Here is a 17603-nt window from a genome sequence, read left to right on the forward strand (position 1 = left end):
TTTCGGTAATGCTTTCCAAATTAAATATTTAGCTATAAAAAGGAGTTTCATTTTTAATTTATGGCAACTACTAAAAGTGTATGTGTACATAGAATACAGTGAAACTTCTTCTGCATTGTGCAAATACAAGATGAATCTGGCAGAACCACAGTTATTTTAGATCTGGCAGTTAGAATAGAGCTCAGTTGAAGAATTTTTGTGTAAAATGGTAAAATAAAAAAAACCCAACATTTTTTCTTTATTTGGAAGAAAACCACTGTTTGCTACAATTCGTAATTTTTATTTTTTTACAAGAGATAAAATAGAAAACCTATCAGCATACTGAAGTACTTTGTTAAACAGGCTGATAAAATAAGAACAAGAACTATCTGTTTTGACCCAAAGCAAGAAGTATTTGTCTGTCTAAATGGGAATTAGGCATTTAAATATATTTCCCCCCCATCTGGCTTCACCAACTTTCTCTTTCAGAAAAAAACCTCACTCCAGTTTTCACAAGCACAGTGAGGCTAGCCTGTCTAGAAGTCAGTCTTCAACAAAAAAAAATGGGCTAGTTTTCTGTAAAGAGTAGGCTGAAGATAAGGACTTTAAATGCATAGAGTTTGGCACGTTAACCCCATCTTCACTTGGAAGTGAAGTGTTACAGCTTTAGAAAAAGATTAGAGTACCTTTGGAGAAAACTCTTAAGAATAGAAAGAAAGAAATATTCAAGAAAGTAATAGCACAGAAGGTAACTGTAGACTAGTTAGGTTGCCCTCTTTAATGACAGGATAATCTGTGAAGTAGAAGGCAGCAGGCTTTTTTGTTTCCTACTCAGCTCCATGACACATCTGATTTACATCCCAGACATTACAGTACACATTTTTTGCAAGTCTAACAATGTGAGGGTGTCTGCCAACCTTTGAAAGCCAGAGACCCTATGTTTGTTTAAAATGTTTGGAGAGATAATTTTAATGTCTATGTTAGAGTCCATGTTCCATGGGTGCTCTACATGTTAGTGATGATCATGTCTGTATCACCAACTTTCACAACCCCATGGCATGCTAGGTGAGTAGAGCCAAAAGGCAGCATAGGGTGCTGCATAGAAAACAGTATCTGTGGGGTACAGTTGGAGATCTCCCTTTAGCCATGACTTAATTGTTGCATCACTGTCTTCTATGGTGTTTTGCCTAAATCATAAAGAAATTGGGTCAGTTCCCTAGTTCTGAGGACGAGTGATGCAGTATGGCTCATGTTCATGTATCTAAATTATTTTTCCCTGAATGAGGGTGGCCTGCTCTTTGCTGACTTTTAGAAACTGTCACTGGCTTAAGCTGTCTCCTGGGGCAGTGCATGGCCACCCAGGGAGAAGAAAACAAGCGCAGTAGATGATTGAAGGCCAATGGTTGAGTCTGTGTCCTGACACTGTTTAGTTTTGCCACTGCCTGTATTCCCAAGCTTCTCTTTTTCAGTATTCTGATTGTTTCCTGCCTTTTGGGTATTAAGGAATCTGACACATTAATGAGGGTTGGCAGAGGATGTCCGAGTGCTGTAAATGCAGTAATCAAGGGCTGCCATTTGGACTTTAAATTATGTGTCTTTGTTTCTTGCATAGGTGATCAAACAGGTAAGACCACTACTACTACTTTTATCATTGTAATTGTTATCCTAATCCATTATAATTAGAATGAGCAGGACATTAAGACAAATAAATCCATCTACTCCTTAGCTGCTTTTCCTGAGGCTTCTCTATACCCATAGAAGGGAAGAGGCTGTTTCCTAAGCTCTAGCACAGTTTCTGCCTTTTTGAGTCAATAATGAATTCTTATTAGTGCCATCATTTGGAGGGCTTCTCAGCTCAGGTTCCTCATGACCTGCTGCAGAGAGAAAGATCAGGGTGAAGGGCAGGATGGAAAGTACACTCAAGCCAACAGTTTGGTTTCCTGGGGCAGAACTCCTCCTCCCCAGTTGCTACTTTCCCATTGAATCACACACCGAATCTTTTTTCAGCTCTCCAGCTCTTTCCATTTCTTGCATGTGCCCCTCTGAATATTCAGACTCTTCCTTGTATGAGCAGCAGGATCAGCAGGCTTGTTAATAGTCTAGTGGGGAAGATGTCTCAGTACCTCTTGTTTTTGTTGTAGCTCCTATGAACACACTCATCCAAATTAGAAACTGCCAGATCCAGCAGCCTGACAGAGGTGAAGCTGATGCCGATCCGTGCCCCAACCAGCAATGAGCCTGAGCATGCTCCCAGCCGGCATACGTGCAAACAGATGGCCAGCCACACAGATCAACACACTCAGCACTCACACAAACATGAACAGCGCCCATGGCTTCATCCACCAGCCAGCACCCACACATGCACTTGCATATCTGCTCCAGCTGCTGCCATCAGGGACACATGGACCTCCAAGCCCTGGTCCCCCTCCAGGGGCTGCATTTAGAGCCCACCCCCCCATGCACATGTGAAAGAGCCCTGCTGCAAAGATTTGAAAATGGGCCAGGTACAGGACATGGTCAGCCAAAAGTAGCAACCAGCCCACCGCTTAGAGATTGGCAAGCCCTTTTTATCCCTTTATTCCTCTTTTTCGCATGCTTGTTCCTCTTCAAACCTCGTTGATATCCTTTACTCCCACCTTTGGTTCCTCCATTAAACAACCCATAAGAAGCAATTGGGAAATGCTCTTTACTTTGTACCTCATAACGAGTTCCAAACCCTTAGGCAATGTGCTTTCACCACTCCCCAGGTCCATAAGGTGTCCCAGAGCTCCAGTTCATTCACTCATCATGACTGGTGCTGGGGCTGAGTCTCCCCTGGGGCAGCTGGGTGGGAGCAGGTCAGGGGCCTGTGTCTCTCTTGCAGGGTTACTGGGGTTCCCCACCCAGCATCATGCCTCTGTGTTCCTTTATGTGTGTGTACACACATACATGTGCACATGCATAAGACAGAAGAGTGTTTAGTGGGAAGATCCCTCTCCTGTGATGTCCCTGGAAGCAGTTGGGCCAGGGTGCTACTTGGGTTCCCCCCACCTGATGCAGTTCCTCTGGGCTCCATTGGGCTTGTCTGTAGGTGAGCTTTTTATCACAGAAGCAGTGAACACAGCACTCCCACTCTGCTTATTCAGCAACAAAGACATAAGTCTGAAAACTGTAACTGGTGTTCCTCTGAGTTTCTCAGTAAAATAACAGAGCTTCATGCTTCAATTTTCTTCCCCCACCACCCCCCAAAAAAATAATTGGAGTTTTAGTAAAAGTTTCTGTAATAGGATTTTTGAATCCTGGTAATTTTGCATCAATTGATTCTGTTGTTTTTTTCATCTTACATCTCTGTGTGCTTCTTTGCTGTATATGCTTGTTTCCCTTCTTTTGACCTCTGCTCTGTGAGTGACAGAGGTATCTACCTTACCTATTTAAACTGCTACTTTATGTTATCTGAAGTTTAAATAAAATAACTTAATAATAAACAGTGGGAGAGCTAAGGAACCTTGTGAATATCAGACCAGAGTGGGCATATATGCACACAAGCAGTGCACAGTTATGTACTCATAAGCTGTGACGTGCACTCTGAAAAGAGTGACTTTGATTTGACTCACTCACTCATGATACATCTTCCCACTTCATGACTGCATGCTGCTTTTTCACATGACTTTGCCTCAGGGTGCACAGAACAGGGATATGAAGTTCTTTCCTGAATATAGTCCTAAGTGTTATCTATTAGAATAACTTGGATCATGTGCAGTGATAGTTGTCCAAAGGCAATTGTGTCAGGCAGAGTCTTCTTCCTCGGCACAGAGCAGGGTGGGGTTATCCTTCCCTCTCTGCTGAGACTTGGAGAGCTGAGTGCCCTCTCATCATTGCAAGAAGAAAAAAATGAGATTTTCCTCTCTTAGTGGGTTGCATGTGTGAAAATGGTAATATTTTCATTTATTTTCTTTGGTCCATGCATGGCACACTGCCACTTCTCATGCTGAGCCCCAGACTCTGCTACCAGGACAGGGATGTCATTGCAAATTTTCCAATGCCTGTAACAGATGCAGCATATGGACGATAACTTCCTTAACTGTAGAGTTGCCTTCCCCATGAGCTTCTTCATGTCAGTCTGATTCCTACACATCTCAACCACATGACCTTCCACCTCCCACATGCACATCCTCTCTTTCCAGTTTTCACCTGGTTCTTCATCCTACTCAACTGTCATTAGCCTGTCTCTAATATATCTCAGTCTGGGTTTTCTGTCAGTTTCCTTCTCCACCTTCACAGCAGGTAAGGAAGCCCAGATGGATTAGCCGAGCTTTGGAAGATCTCTGATGGCTATGTGCTTTGACTAGGTACCAAGTACTTCCATCACAGAGAAAGTTAGGTCTTAGTCCCACAATGCTTTCTTGCATGAGTGAGAAACACATCTAACAGCTTTGACTGTGCTAGCCTACCTGGTTATTAAATACATATAGAGTAAGAATTCCAGCATTTGGGAGCAACTAGGGATGTAAACCTTTTTAGCTTGCATAAAAGTAGAGTACCATATTGGATTAATAGATGCTTTTGGTTTCACTGAGGCTTGCTATGCAGAAAGTAGCCATGTGTGGAGAGCATACCAGAGTAATCTGAATATTTATCCAAAGCTGTGTAAGCACAGAAGTGGAATAACAGGCTTAAGTGTTTGAATTGGCCTGATGTGTTTGCCATTGGGTCAGGACTACATATTTTTCCTTTTGTTTGCTATCGAACTCTGCTGTAGCTCAGAAAGTATTTTGACAATATATTTGCATAGCTTGAGTTCACAGATTATGCCATGATAAAAACTATAGGTTGTTAGAGTTACAAATTGTAATTCTGAGTAATTATTTTTAGCCTGAAACAGTCTCTCACGGATAAACTGAGAGCCACCTAATGTACCTGTTTTACACTGCAGTACTCTTCTCCCCATGTCAGACTAATATAATTTTTTAATGTACTGTAGTTACTTTTATTTCCAGTATTCTGCTCGTTCTTTAATTGCAAAGAAAGATATATGGATCTAGATTAATAATACTGCAATTTTTTAGTGCACTACCTTTTGTTGTCTTACAGACAGTTATTTGCAAATTGAAAAACACTGCCTCACATCATTTCCTGCAACTCTGCAACTTCTTTTGTGCTTGTCTCTTGTAGTAGGGTAATTTGTTGATTGAAGAAAGGATTGTTAATCTATTCCATGACTGAATGTGATATAAATGGAGAAAGGATTATCCTGACTCTTCTCCATCCTCATATTTATGCCTGCAAGAGTTTTCTTTTGTTTCTTTTAGAGACATTCATTTGCCTTGTGTTATCAATTACTCCAGTAAGGAAGACGGTAACTGATTGACTTGGTAGGTAGGTCCAAGGCAGTTTTAGAGTCCGAGAACAGGTGGAAAAAGAACATCTTGCCAAATCTGAGAAGAGTTCTGGAAGAAACAGGTAGCTCTTGGCCTGTTACACTAATTTCTTTTTGTAATTTTGAAATTCTGCTTTGGATTCACAAGAAAAGCAGGCTTGCAGCCTAGCCCTTCCTGCTATGAGGAAAAAGTAATAAAACAACTCTTTTTTTTTTCAGACAAGAATGGAAGCATTATTCCTCCTCATTTGTAGTTAAACCTAACACCTCTTCACAGTATTTGCAAAAGATATACAGAATAGCCAAGCATTACCCTGTTTTTATGGGTGAGGCACTGCAATAGGACTTCAAATGGTTATTTCACTACCCAAATGCCGAATGCAGATGTGACTGTGCATTAAGTCTTGAGCACAGGGCAATGTTTTGTGCTAAACTCTTCAGGGACAGGTGAGCTGTCCTTGGAATTAGACTGGTTCCACTTGGTTCACTCCAGCCTCTCCTCCACAAAGAATGCTTCCCTTGGTGCTTCAGATCCTCTTAGTTAGGGGGTAGCTGAACCAAAATAAAACCCTGATCATCCTCAAGGGAGTTGGATAGTGACTGTCCTCAAGATTCCTGAAGCCTTTCCCTGGCAGCTATACAGCAACTGTACAAAGAATTTTGTGAATGGATTGACTGTGTTCAACAATGTCAGCCTCAGACATGGAGGAGGGAGAGGTTTACACTTATAATACTACACTGCAATTAATGTGCCAAGAGATTTCAACCTAATTTGTCTAGTTAAGCATGTGGTTACTGGACTGGACTGTGCGCTATGGCAGAGTACAGTCAATCTTAACAAGCAGCATGGAGCACGCTGTATGAAACAGTGAAAGGTTTGCACATGGACAGGTGAACAGCTGCTTTCCAGAACAGTTCAGAAAACAGCAGAAGCCTCTCCATCTTTTCCTACACTGTCTTCACTCAGCAGAGTGATAATTCTTTCACTGTTGTCGTAGTGAGTTCAAATTGGTGGTAGCTCATGACTACCAAGAACCTTGTCAAAAGAAAAACTAAAAAACTTCCAATAAATACTTCTTTAAGGGAAAAATTCCTGCACCTAGGTATGAGACACTGCTTTAGGGAAAGCCCTATAAATGAACAGTGATACCAAAAGCTTGTAAAAGGCCTTGTCATTGGCAAAGAGAAAGCATTCAGTCCAACAAGTGGCATTCTGATCTGTGCACAAGTGAGACAGCTGAGCTGCTGTAACCAGAAATAGGCTTCAAAAGATATTTTTCCCTGGAGCATTATCAGTGAAGCTCACATCTTCAGAGGTGTAGAATTCCCACGTCCCCAAACCCTGTCACACAGCCTGTCTGCTGCTGCTGCGCTCTGAGATGCTGAGGGGCATAAAATCCAGGCCAGAGTCCAAAGCCAGGCAGTGAGACAGTAGTTTGGTCTTTCAGACATCTGGTAGTTCTTCCACTCTAATCTCTTGACTACCAAACTATTGGCTCCTATAAAATGACTACTTTGCAGGGATGAAGAATGCTTTCTGTCTTGTTTAGAGTTGGAATTGTGCAGCTACTTCCATAAATATGTACCTCTTCACCAAACGGTTCAATCTGTGCTCACTCCATCACCCTGCAGAGGCAGAGGAGTTTGACTTCCCCCCCACCCACTCCCACCCCATAGCCTATGAGGATTCACGATTCATGAAGCTAAAACTTACATTCATCATATTTATTCTTTTTACAGATCAGGATTGCAACATGCCAAAATTATATTTGAATACAGTTTAATGCATCAGTACCTAAACAATACCTTTTCCTGAAAATATTCTCTTCACAGCCATGCAGCTCAGAGATGCCTGGAAATAGGTTTCCAGTAGAGCTGAGGGGAATTTCTTTAAAAAAAAAAAAAGATCAGGTACAAATCTCAGGATCTCCCTTGGCAGCAGTTCTGTGGCTTCCTGAAAGTAGCACTTCATCCTTGTGGTTAGAAACATTTCTTTATGTACTCTTTGCTGCAAATTAAAATGTTTACTTTGTGTTCTGCCTCCAGTGATTGAAGAGGACAAGTGATTTTGGATGGGTAAAGATCCATTTTTTTGGTGTTGTGGTTTAACCCCAGCCAGCAGCTAAGCACCAGCCAGCCACTCGCTCATGTGGTGGGATAGGGGAGAGAATCAGAAGAATAAAAGTGAGAAAACTCGTGGGTTGAGATAAAGACAGGTCAATGGGTAAAGCAAAAGCCATGCATGCATGCAAAGTAAAATAAGGTATTCCTACTTCCCACGGGCAGGCAGGCATTCAGCCATCCCCAGGACCCCGGGGCTCTATAACGTGTAAGGGTTACTTGGGAAGACAAACACCATCGCTCTGAACAACACCCCTTCATCCTTTTTCCCAAGCTTTTATTGCTGAGCATGACCTCATATGATTATGAATCTCTCTTTGGCCAGTTTGGGTTGGCTGTCCCAGGTGTGTCCCCTCCCAGCCTCTTGCCCACCTTAGACTGCTGGCTGCAGGGCCGAGTTAGACACAGAGAAGGCGCTGACACTGTGTGACAGCTAAAACGTTCATGTGTTACAAACACTGGCTTGGTAACAGATCAGGAAGACAGCACTGTGCAGGCTACTAGGAAGAGGATTAACTCCATCCCAGTCAGACCCAGTACAAGGTCTTCCAAAACTCACTTCCTTGTAACCCTGTACTGAAACTTTGTTTTCTAAAACTGGGAAACCGTGTTACTGGTGAGGTATGACCACCACCAGCTGCAGCAGAAGGATTGTCCCCTGTTCCTTATATGTAACACTCATCAACAGGTTTGGTTACAGTTCTTAATTTCTGCAGGGTTATGATTATAATGAAATAGACCCTACTATTTAGAATTCTGTGGGGAATTGACATGGAATAATTTCAAACTGGAATTCCAAATTCAACTCTTTCAGGACCAATATATCTTTGCCAACAACTCAAAAGTAATTTATATTTGTGGGGTTTTTTCTTTTTTTCTTTTTTTTTTTTTCTTTTCTCAACAGTATTATATTGTTAATTCATACACAATTTATGAATCTGGTCCTTTTCTGCAGTAGTGCTCTCTAGCCAATTGTATCTGTCCATCTGATTTCTCCTTCTGAATTACGACACTTTTAACTTGTTTTGAATTTCCTCAGGTTGAATTTGGAACATTTATCAAAATTATTTTGAATTCTGATCATGTCTTCCAAAGTGCTTATACTTTCCCTCAGCTTGTTGTCATTTTCTATTTATAAATGCACTTGCTAGTCCATCATTCAACTTGTTACTGAAAAATTTGAACAGAACTGAATATACGGTGGGGTATCCTTTGAGGTTATGCCTCAACCCCCCCCCCCACTTTGATAGCGTAGATTTCATTTTTTCAGATAGCTGTGCACTCCTCTTGTAGGTATGTTATGTGGCAACAGTGTCTAAAGGCTTACTAAAGTCAAACTTTTTCATCACTACTATCTCCTTTCTTCACTAGATCAGTTACTCTGTCAGAAGAAATTAGACAAGTGTTACATGGTATGTTCTTGACAAAGAAATGTTGGCTGTTTTTTGTCATCTTCTTAAACTCTAGTACTTGTAAATCAATTAATCTTAGGGTGATGGTGTGAGCAAGTATAAAATTGCAAATTGAATAGAAATTAAGATAAAATTAATTCCAACCAGGCTTTTCATTTCCCAGAATGAATGAAATACAAGATGAACATAAAAGCTGAAAATGGTATTTTATTTTCAAAGTTCTTTCATTTCAAAATTCAGGATGAAGACTTTAACACTGAAAAATGAAATTGAAAACTATAATATTAAGATGAACCTTACTTATTTGGTTAAATCAAATAATATTCTTCTGTATATACTCATAAAAGATTAAAAATTCCATGGATCCGCATGCATCTAACTGTTTTCCTGCAAAATCTAGCCTCAAATGCCATAGGTAATGGGGCAACATTGTAATTTAAAAGGTTGGAATAAGATCACTTCATTTAGAAATCACTTTCAGAGATTCTTGAAGTTCATCTATAAAATGTATACCCTGTAAGCTTCAAGCCCCACAATATCCTACATTTCTCATGTTGTTCCTGTTCACTTTGATCTATGATATCAGAATACAAAAACTCTCTGCAGAATATTTTTATAGAAAAAGTTAAATGTTTTTATTGGACTCTGCATTGCTATTTTCACTGCTGTTAAAAAAACATCTTTGCTTTTCTCCCTAGATTGTTATCTTTTAAATTATTTTTCCACATTAACCATTTTAATTATTCCAAATGGCAAAGAGTCAAAGCCAATAAAACCAGTGGTATCTTGCTGAAAATTATAGTTTGTTCATTATATCAATTTTCAATTGAAATCTATTGCTCTCTGAATTGAATAGCATGTACTTTGACTCATTCTGAGTAAGAGTAACTGAAGGTGGTCACAGTGGATTGGTATCCATGTATGCTGTACTACTGCTTCTTGGATTAGCAACTTGGGTAGATATTCTTAGGTAAACGTGAAATACACATCTCAGGTTCACAAACACTTTTTAAGACAGAACTGCAAGACAGGGCTACAAAGACTGGAGGAGAGGAGGGCAAAAGAGCTGGCAAAAAAAAAGATAGACGAATAAAAGCATCGTGTTGCCAGCACAAGCTGTATCCACATTAAGCTCACTTTGCCTGCATAGGACGACGTAGTTCTGCAGATGAATATTACTTGTGTGGGCAAGGTTTTAATTAACAGGCTGAACTAAAAAATCTTGGTTTGAAAAGATGCTCAGAGAGGGGTTGAAAATACAATTGCATATTCTCATCTTAAGTTACCACTCCTCTGCTTCTCCAAATGCAAAGTACTACAAAACAGTAAAGTCTATCTCCATCAGGTGGGATTTCATACTGTCTTCTGCTTCTGCATGCTGAGCTCCACTGGTTTGCTCAATAAAGTGAACAAGATTTCTGTAACTGCAGACAAATCCCTTTATGTGGAAAAAGCTTCATGCAAATTTCTAGTAGTTAAATTGTTGAGGTATGAAGTATCCATTTTATCCTTCCACTTCAAATGCCCTGTCAAAGCCTGCTTCTGGTTTGAAGTCTGCAGGAAACCAGCAAACCAGTGTCTACTATTTATTCCATTGTAGATGGAATAACATAGACATTATTAATGCTGCTTCATTAAACATCTCTAAAAACATTTTGAAACGAGTTCTTCCATGTAGATGACTTGTGTGATTATTGTCACTTTTATTTTTCCTTTCTCTTTTATTGTAGAAAGTTTTAGCTCTCATGTTGTATCTTGCTTTCCTTTAGAAATAATTTCCATGAAAGGAGTCTTCTGCGTTAAAATACAGTGTCTGAGAGTTTGGGGTCCTTTGCCTGGGCCATTTGGTTTTACTGCAGTATTAATAACACCATCACTTTTTCGATGAAATACAGTGTTATAATTATTACATTTGCAGAAGGGAGACTGACTCATGGTCTCATGATCATAGATGTTAATTTTCCACAAAATGTTAAGCTGTGAGAGGAATGACATGGGCAATATTCACAGAGGAGTTCGTTCCAGGACTAAATAACTGTTCTAACACATGCGTCTTATTTTTGTTTTCCAAGAACATTTTTTCAGGTGTAGCTGGTGAGGAATATATTGATAAATTAAATAGTAGTCATAGCGCTCTGTCAGCCTGAATCTGAGAGAGCACTAGGTGTATGCTGTTTTTCTAATAGGAAGTCTCCTGTTCTCTATAAATAGACATGTTTCAGTTCTGATTGTTCTGTACTGAACTAACTGGCTAGATGTCTAATTACCCTAAAGAGAAAACACAAATAGTGGCAGGCGTTCAACCACTCCTGAAAAAAATTGTTCCTAGCAGTTAACTGTTCTACTTCCTGGGCACTGGCTCGCAAACATGTTAGGTCTGAAGCCCTTTCACCTTTTCTGCTCTTCAGTACATTCATATTGATCACTCTGCTGTGTCCTAAAGGCAAATGATTCACAGTGCAGCATATTCTTTGGAGTCAAGGATCACATTCATCCCTGGCCAGGATGTGTAAGAATAAACAAAGGAAGGAAATTAACTGCTTCTGAGAAATGGAGTTCCCTCTGCTCCCTTTCAAATTGCACACAGCTAGGCATTGTGGTTTATATGTAATTATAATGATTTATTCGAAGGTATTTACTAGTCAAAGGCATAACATCTTGCTTATCTGATAATTACATAGCTGCTGAGGTCATTGAGTAGGTTCTTAACACTGTCAATCTTTTGCACTAAAATGAAGCATTTGTTTGTATGCTTCTTTAATGTTTCATTTATTTGCTATCTGTGCCATTTTTATCTACCTGCACTTTTCTGTTTGTTTCTTTTACAAAGGAGCATGTAGTGAATCTATGTTGCCTAAATTTCATATGCCTTAATTATTTGAATACCATAATACTGATTCTTGTAATGTGAAATTGAAGAATTCTTTACAGTAATGGATGTAGCATAACTGAAAATTGATCTTTTCAGCTTTGTCACATTGCTTAAAAACATAAAAAAGACAATAGTTAGTTTCATAGTCTTGGGCCCATTCTGCACAATCAGTTCGTTACTGTACTTAATGTAAATTGAGTGTTGAATCCCCTGTAGTGAAATCTTCACTCTGCTTGGCATTTGTGATCGGGATATGAAAAAACTACATTTTTGGAAGTGAAATCAGCCAAAATAAGTATCTCTGTGGGCCATCAGTGGAACCAAATTTAGGGTGTTATCTAAAAAAATTAGGAAGCTATCACAGATGGATAGAACAAAATGGAATAAAATGCATGTAATCTTTCCAGCCTTGGGAAAAAGAACTAACCAACCAGTCACTGAAATAGCTGTCCTGCAGAGAGCTTTGACCTAATGCTGTATCCTGACTTGGACGCGGTACAGCTTCTCCTGCTGCCCTTTCTGTTTGGAAGTTCTTTATTTCTGATTGTCATTCTGTCACTGAAATGGTTTACCTTTTATTGAACATATTTGTTGTGCCCTCAACAGACATAGTGATACTGTTAACCTTTTGAGAGATGCCGCTATCTCTAACTAGTCCCAGTTACGTAGGCTGTACATAGAAGAAAACAAATAATCACTTGAGGGAGCTGAGCAAGCTCATTTGAAGCTACATTGCCATTTCTATACCACGTTACATGCTGCGATATGGACAGACTCCAAGACCTGTTTGTATCTTCTAATCCATAATGGTGTTTAATTGGTGCAATTTAGTTTGTCTCTTCAGTCAGTCATCTCTGACTCTGGTGTTGCTTGTTACCTGATAATAGAACCCCATGGTCCCTCAGGTCAGCTTTGCCCTAGAAAGTAAGCATCAGAGCCAGCTCAGAAGCTAGCTAACTTGCTTAGTGCAACTTAATTCCCACCTTGTATACCATTTCTAGATGTCTAATATTTAGGCGAGCTGATGTCTAATATTTAGGAAAGCACTACACCAAAATTCAGGCTAAAATTCCTGCTGTTTGCAATAGCATGACCAATATTACTTCCTGTAAAATTTACTTCCCAATAATGAAAGACCTAAGAAGATCACACTGCATATAGTAGATATGTGTTGAAAGCATTGAATTCAGAAGAAAGAACAAATTAAAGCAGCAGCATGTTTTTGAACTTTTTCATTTCTGAAAATGCTAAACAGGTCAAACATCAGGGGACTGGACATCAGTAGGCAAGTAAAACAAGAGGTGCCAACTGTGAAATACCTAATTAGTGTTCCAAAGCTTGAACTTAGTAGTGCATATGTCTTTTTCCCTTCTGCCACCTGTATCTGTTCATGTACAGAACACTCCAACAGTTTGCTATTGCCCAGGATTTGGCCCTGAGTACTTTTTATTCGAATAGGAATTGCATGATATTTTCTTTCTTAATATGGTTTGGTTTGGGTTTGTTTTTTTTTTTTTCTTTCCTGATAGGTGGCATAAGCCCTTGGGATCTTTTGATCTGCTTATCTTCGAGAAAAAATGATGGTACTGACTGCATTCAAATAGAAGACTTGCATCATCTAGAGTTATTCCAGAAGGTATGAGATTACTGTGTTATGCTTTGTGGGAAGGACAGGGCTAGCTCAAATTTTCAGTACTTACTCATAAAGAAAAAAGGTTTCTAATGCTCATTTTATACTTCAGCAGTGTGGTATAGCACCAATTTAAAAGTTTTGTTCAGGTTTCCTATCTACTGAGAAATATTTGTCAGATACCAACATTTCATTCTTTATATCACACCCAATGATCAAAAGCAATTTCTCATTTGGACATAGTATGTTATTTTGGATGTGAGTGTTTTAGTGTAAATACTCAAAATTGTTACAACTGAGTGCCAAGTTTTCCTTTTCTTTAGCTTGAACTTTTGTGTTCTTGGCCACCCTCAACCAATATGTTAGGCAGCAAAAGCATCTACAGAAATCAAGGGAAATTTAAGCAATTTACCCCATTGGAAAAGTGAATTTAGAAATGGGGAGAAAAAAAATAGCAAATGCATGTAGTATTTCAGAATAATAGCATAGGCTGAAGATAAAGCTGGACTAATTTAGGCTTCATGATTTACATCACTGTTGAGTTTCATCTAATATAATTGCTCCTTTGTAAACATAATTTAGGCACCTTTCCAAACAGTGACAGAGCTCCTACAATTGATAATGTGTGAGCTGGACCAGTGTCCTCCTCCAGGGCTGTCCTCGCTCTGGCACTGCAATCTGCTTGCTCGCAGTCCAAACCATCAGTGGTGCCAATATTCCTTGGTATTTTCAGGATTGGTTTTGGGTTTTTTTGGTTTGGTTTTTTTTTTTTTTTTTTTCACTTCAGCGTGTTGCAGGCAGAATTTAGGTTACTTAGGCAAATGTCTAAATAAGTACCTGACCTGTTGGTAATAATATGTAAGCGACTTAAACTGAGGTCTTTGAAAAAATGTGACCAAACCAGGGATACAGTTTGGTTTGTATTTCAAGTAAAATGGCACAGATAATAATAGCAAGACCCAAAAGTATACACTCCAACTTGAGGGACTGGGAGAAATAGAGTTGCTTTTAAACGGTATTTAGTTCAGCTATGAAATTCATGAGGATACAAAAAAAAAAAAAAAAAAAAAAAAAAAGATAAAAAAAAAAGATAGCATGTCCACAGAATTCAGAGCCAGAAGCATGTACACTGAGGTTCCCTGGGACAGGATGACTTACCTAAGTGTATCCAAACTGAAATTTTTATAGCAGTTCCAGTTTGCTAGAAATATACATGCTTTGGGTTCAGGTCACAGATCATAAAACACCCCAGGCTTCTGCAAACTCCATTTTGCTCATTCTACCCATATTATCATATCTGAGCCTTTAATACTGGGCAATATAATAACCCTTACAGCATTCTGCAATGTCCAGAAGTTTCACACATGAATAACTGAGACACAAGGTGATCAAAGGGATTGTCCAAGTTCTCTCAGGAAGTCTGCAGCACAGCAGGGTCTTAAACCAGATGGCCTGTATCTCCAGATAACTTTAAATATTGGCCTAACATTACTCACTGCTGGCATACCATGGTGCATGCCATGGTGCAACATGCTGCTTTGTTCCAGAGCCTGAGTGTGGTTTAGCTGTGTTAGCTTGCCACTTTTCCTAAGCACAGCAATTCAAGAGGCATAAGCTATTTCCATGCAGGAAGAGAGAGTGATTGATAGCTGACAGAGAACAGAGAAGCTGCAGAAACTGAAAAGGGGGCAGGGAAGGTATGGTTCAATCCCAGCCAGCAGCCAGGTACCACATAGCTGCTTGCTCACTCTTTCACCCCTGCAGTGGGATGGGGAGGAGTATCAGAAAAAGGTAAAAATCATGGGCTGAGGTAGAAACAATTTAATAATTGAAATATTATAACAACAACAAAAAACAACAATAATAGTAACAGTAACAGTAATATAATAGTAATAGTAATAGTAACAGTAACAGTAATAGTAATAAAAAGGAAAGAAAGGGAGAGAGGAATAAAACCCAAAGGAAAAAAGACCCCAAGTGATGCATGATACAATTGCTCACCACCCACTAAGTGATACTCAGCCAGTCCCTGAGCAGCAATCGGCAGGCATTGGCCAACTTCCCCCAGTTTATAAATTCAGCATGACATTCTAAGGTATGAAATATCCCTTTGGCTAGTTCAGGTAGGCTGTCCTGGCTCTGCTCCTTTCCAGTTTCTTGTCCACCTCCTCACTGGCAGAGCATGGGAAACTTGAAAAGTCCTTGATTTAGAGTAAGCATTACTTAGCAACAACTAAAACATCAGTGTTTTATCAACATTATTCTCATACTAAATCCAAAGTACAGGACTGTACCAGCTACTAAGAAAACTAACTATCCCAGCCAAAAACAGGACAGAAAGGATGAAAACTCAGCAGCCACGTGGAGAGCCATAAGTCTAAAATTGTGTTTTATGATGGCCACGGATGAATAGCCCACACCTTAACTCATTATCCCACGTTGCAGGGATGGCAAAGTTGCAATTTCCTTTTGACATTGACAGCAAATCTGCACATGAGGTGCCTCTGATAAATTAAACACAAGCCCATTGAAGGCTCCAGAAAAAGAGCATTTTTCTGAATGAAATCATTAAAGCTTCTTTTTTTTATGTACAGGTAAACCTACTCCCAGAAGTCCAGCAATTCCTTTGCAGAAAAGAGGGATTATGCCAGATAAAAAAAGCCTTTTCAGGTAACCTATTTAATTTAAATATGCATATGTGATGATGGTCTTTTAATAGTTGTCACAGGAAGTCTCTGAAATAAGACTGACAGGCTTACAGTTCCTTTTCAATTTTAGTCATGAATGCATAGGAGGAAAAAATGAAACAAGAATGATAAACCTTTTCAGACACCATTTAAATACAGATTATAGTTATGCAGTATCTTTTCAGGTAAAGATATTGCACTATTTAGCTATTGCATACAGCAGAAATAATTTGGCTATAAGTGTCTTATTTTTGGACTGTTTTGTATCAATATAGTGTATCAGTGTTTACACTTCAAAGCCCTGGGTTTGGTGTAATATGTTTGTTCAGCTTTACAAAAATGTTGTGGCATGGAGAAGGAGTAGGAGTCGGGGTTTGGTTCCCATCCAGACATAGTTTACTGATAAAAAGCCTTTGTGTATTAAGATCATCAAGCAGAAAACTTTAAAGGTTATGGGCAAGCTGCCAGAGAATTCTAATTTACTATGGGTGAAATTCACTTTGAATAGAAACTGGAAAAAACTGTTGTGCACCATATGAGGTCTATTTAAACTACATAGGAACACATCATGATCTCAGTTACACTTCTAAATATCCAGCACCAGTGCTATTTTGGATTGATGATCTATCTTCACATCATAAACTTTGCTTATAAGAAATTTTGTCTTTTTTTTTTAATAATCCAGTAACAACCAACCTCACATTTATTCCATTAGTATTTGCTTTGTTTGCAAATATACAAGATTGATCAGTTTTAATTTCTCTTCTCTTCTCTTCTCTTCTCTTCTCTTCTCTTCTCTTCTCTTCTCTTCTCTTCTCTTCTCTTTTCTCTTTTCTCTTTTCTTCTCTTTCTTTTTCTTTTTCTCTATCTCTTTTTCTGTTTCTCTTTTCACTTTTTATATAGATGCTATATTTTAGCACATAAGGAAAGGATTCCTTACATCTCATTTAACCATTTGGAAGTAAGGTATCTTCTGCAGCAGTATTCTAGTCTTCCCTTAAATCAGGGGAGAGAGAGAGACACCTACAGAACTACTTTATTGTAAACTATCTGTTTAAAATAGGTGTGTTGAATTACCCTCTGCAGGTACTTACTACCCAATTACCTTTCACCACTGAATGGGGCATAGAAAAGTAGCTTAGATTAAATACCTGAATTTGGATGCCTGACTAAAGTTGAAGTTAGGTGGTTCCTAACCTAAGCATGCTATATTTTCCCCTTTGATTTTTGTACTGTTTCATTTAAAGATTAATCGATATTTAAAACTTATGTGAAGTGTTTCCTTAAAGAACTGTATGTTAAGGGTCAGTTTAAATTGGACATTTCCATTTTCCTGGTGCAGTACATTGTCAAAACTGATCATAAGGAACATGTAGCATAATCAACATCTATCCAGGTCCCATGAGAGTCCATTATCATGAAGTCATATTACTTCAGGTAGGTGATATATTCGGTTGTGGCTGAGTTTTAAGTATGTCTTCAGTGATGATGAGTGCCTTGGTTCCCTTGCACTGGAAAGTGAATTAGAAAATATTCTGATATAGTA

At 39.0% G+C, this 17603-nt stretch overlaps 1 protein-coding gene across 3 annotated transcripts in view; it reads left to right on the forward strand.

Moving 5' to 3' along the window:
- The window catches only part of CPED1 (cadherin like and PC-esterase domain containing 1), a 159106-nt gene that overhangs the window by 26791 nt on the left and 114712 nt on the right, over positions 1-17603 (forward strand). For all 3 annotated transcript variants that reach the window (XM_080393906.1, XM_080393908.1, XM_080393907.1), the window contains exons 4-5: positions 13270-13376; positions 15965-16040. In XM_080393906.1, coding sequence (XP_080250032.1) covers positions 13270-13376; positions 15965-16040 — 183 coding nt within the window. The remainder of the gene's footprint in view (positions 1-13269; positions 13377-15964; positions 16041-17603) is intronic.

The sequence above is a fragment of the Falco punctatus genome (assembly GCF_963210335.1).
Source record: "Falco punctatus genome assembly, chromosome: 6".
Lineage (NCBI taxonomy): Eukaryota > Metazoa > Chordata > Aves > Falconiformes > Falconidae > Falco > Falco punctatus.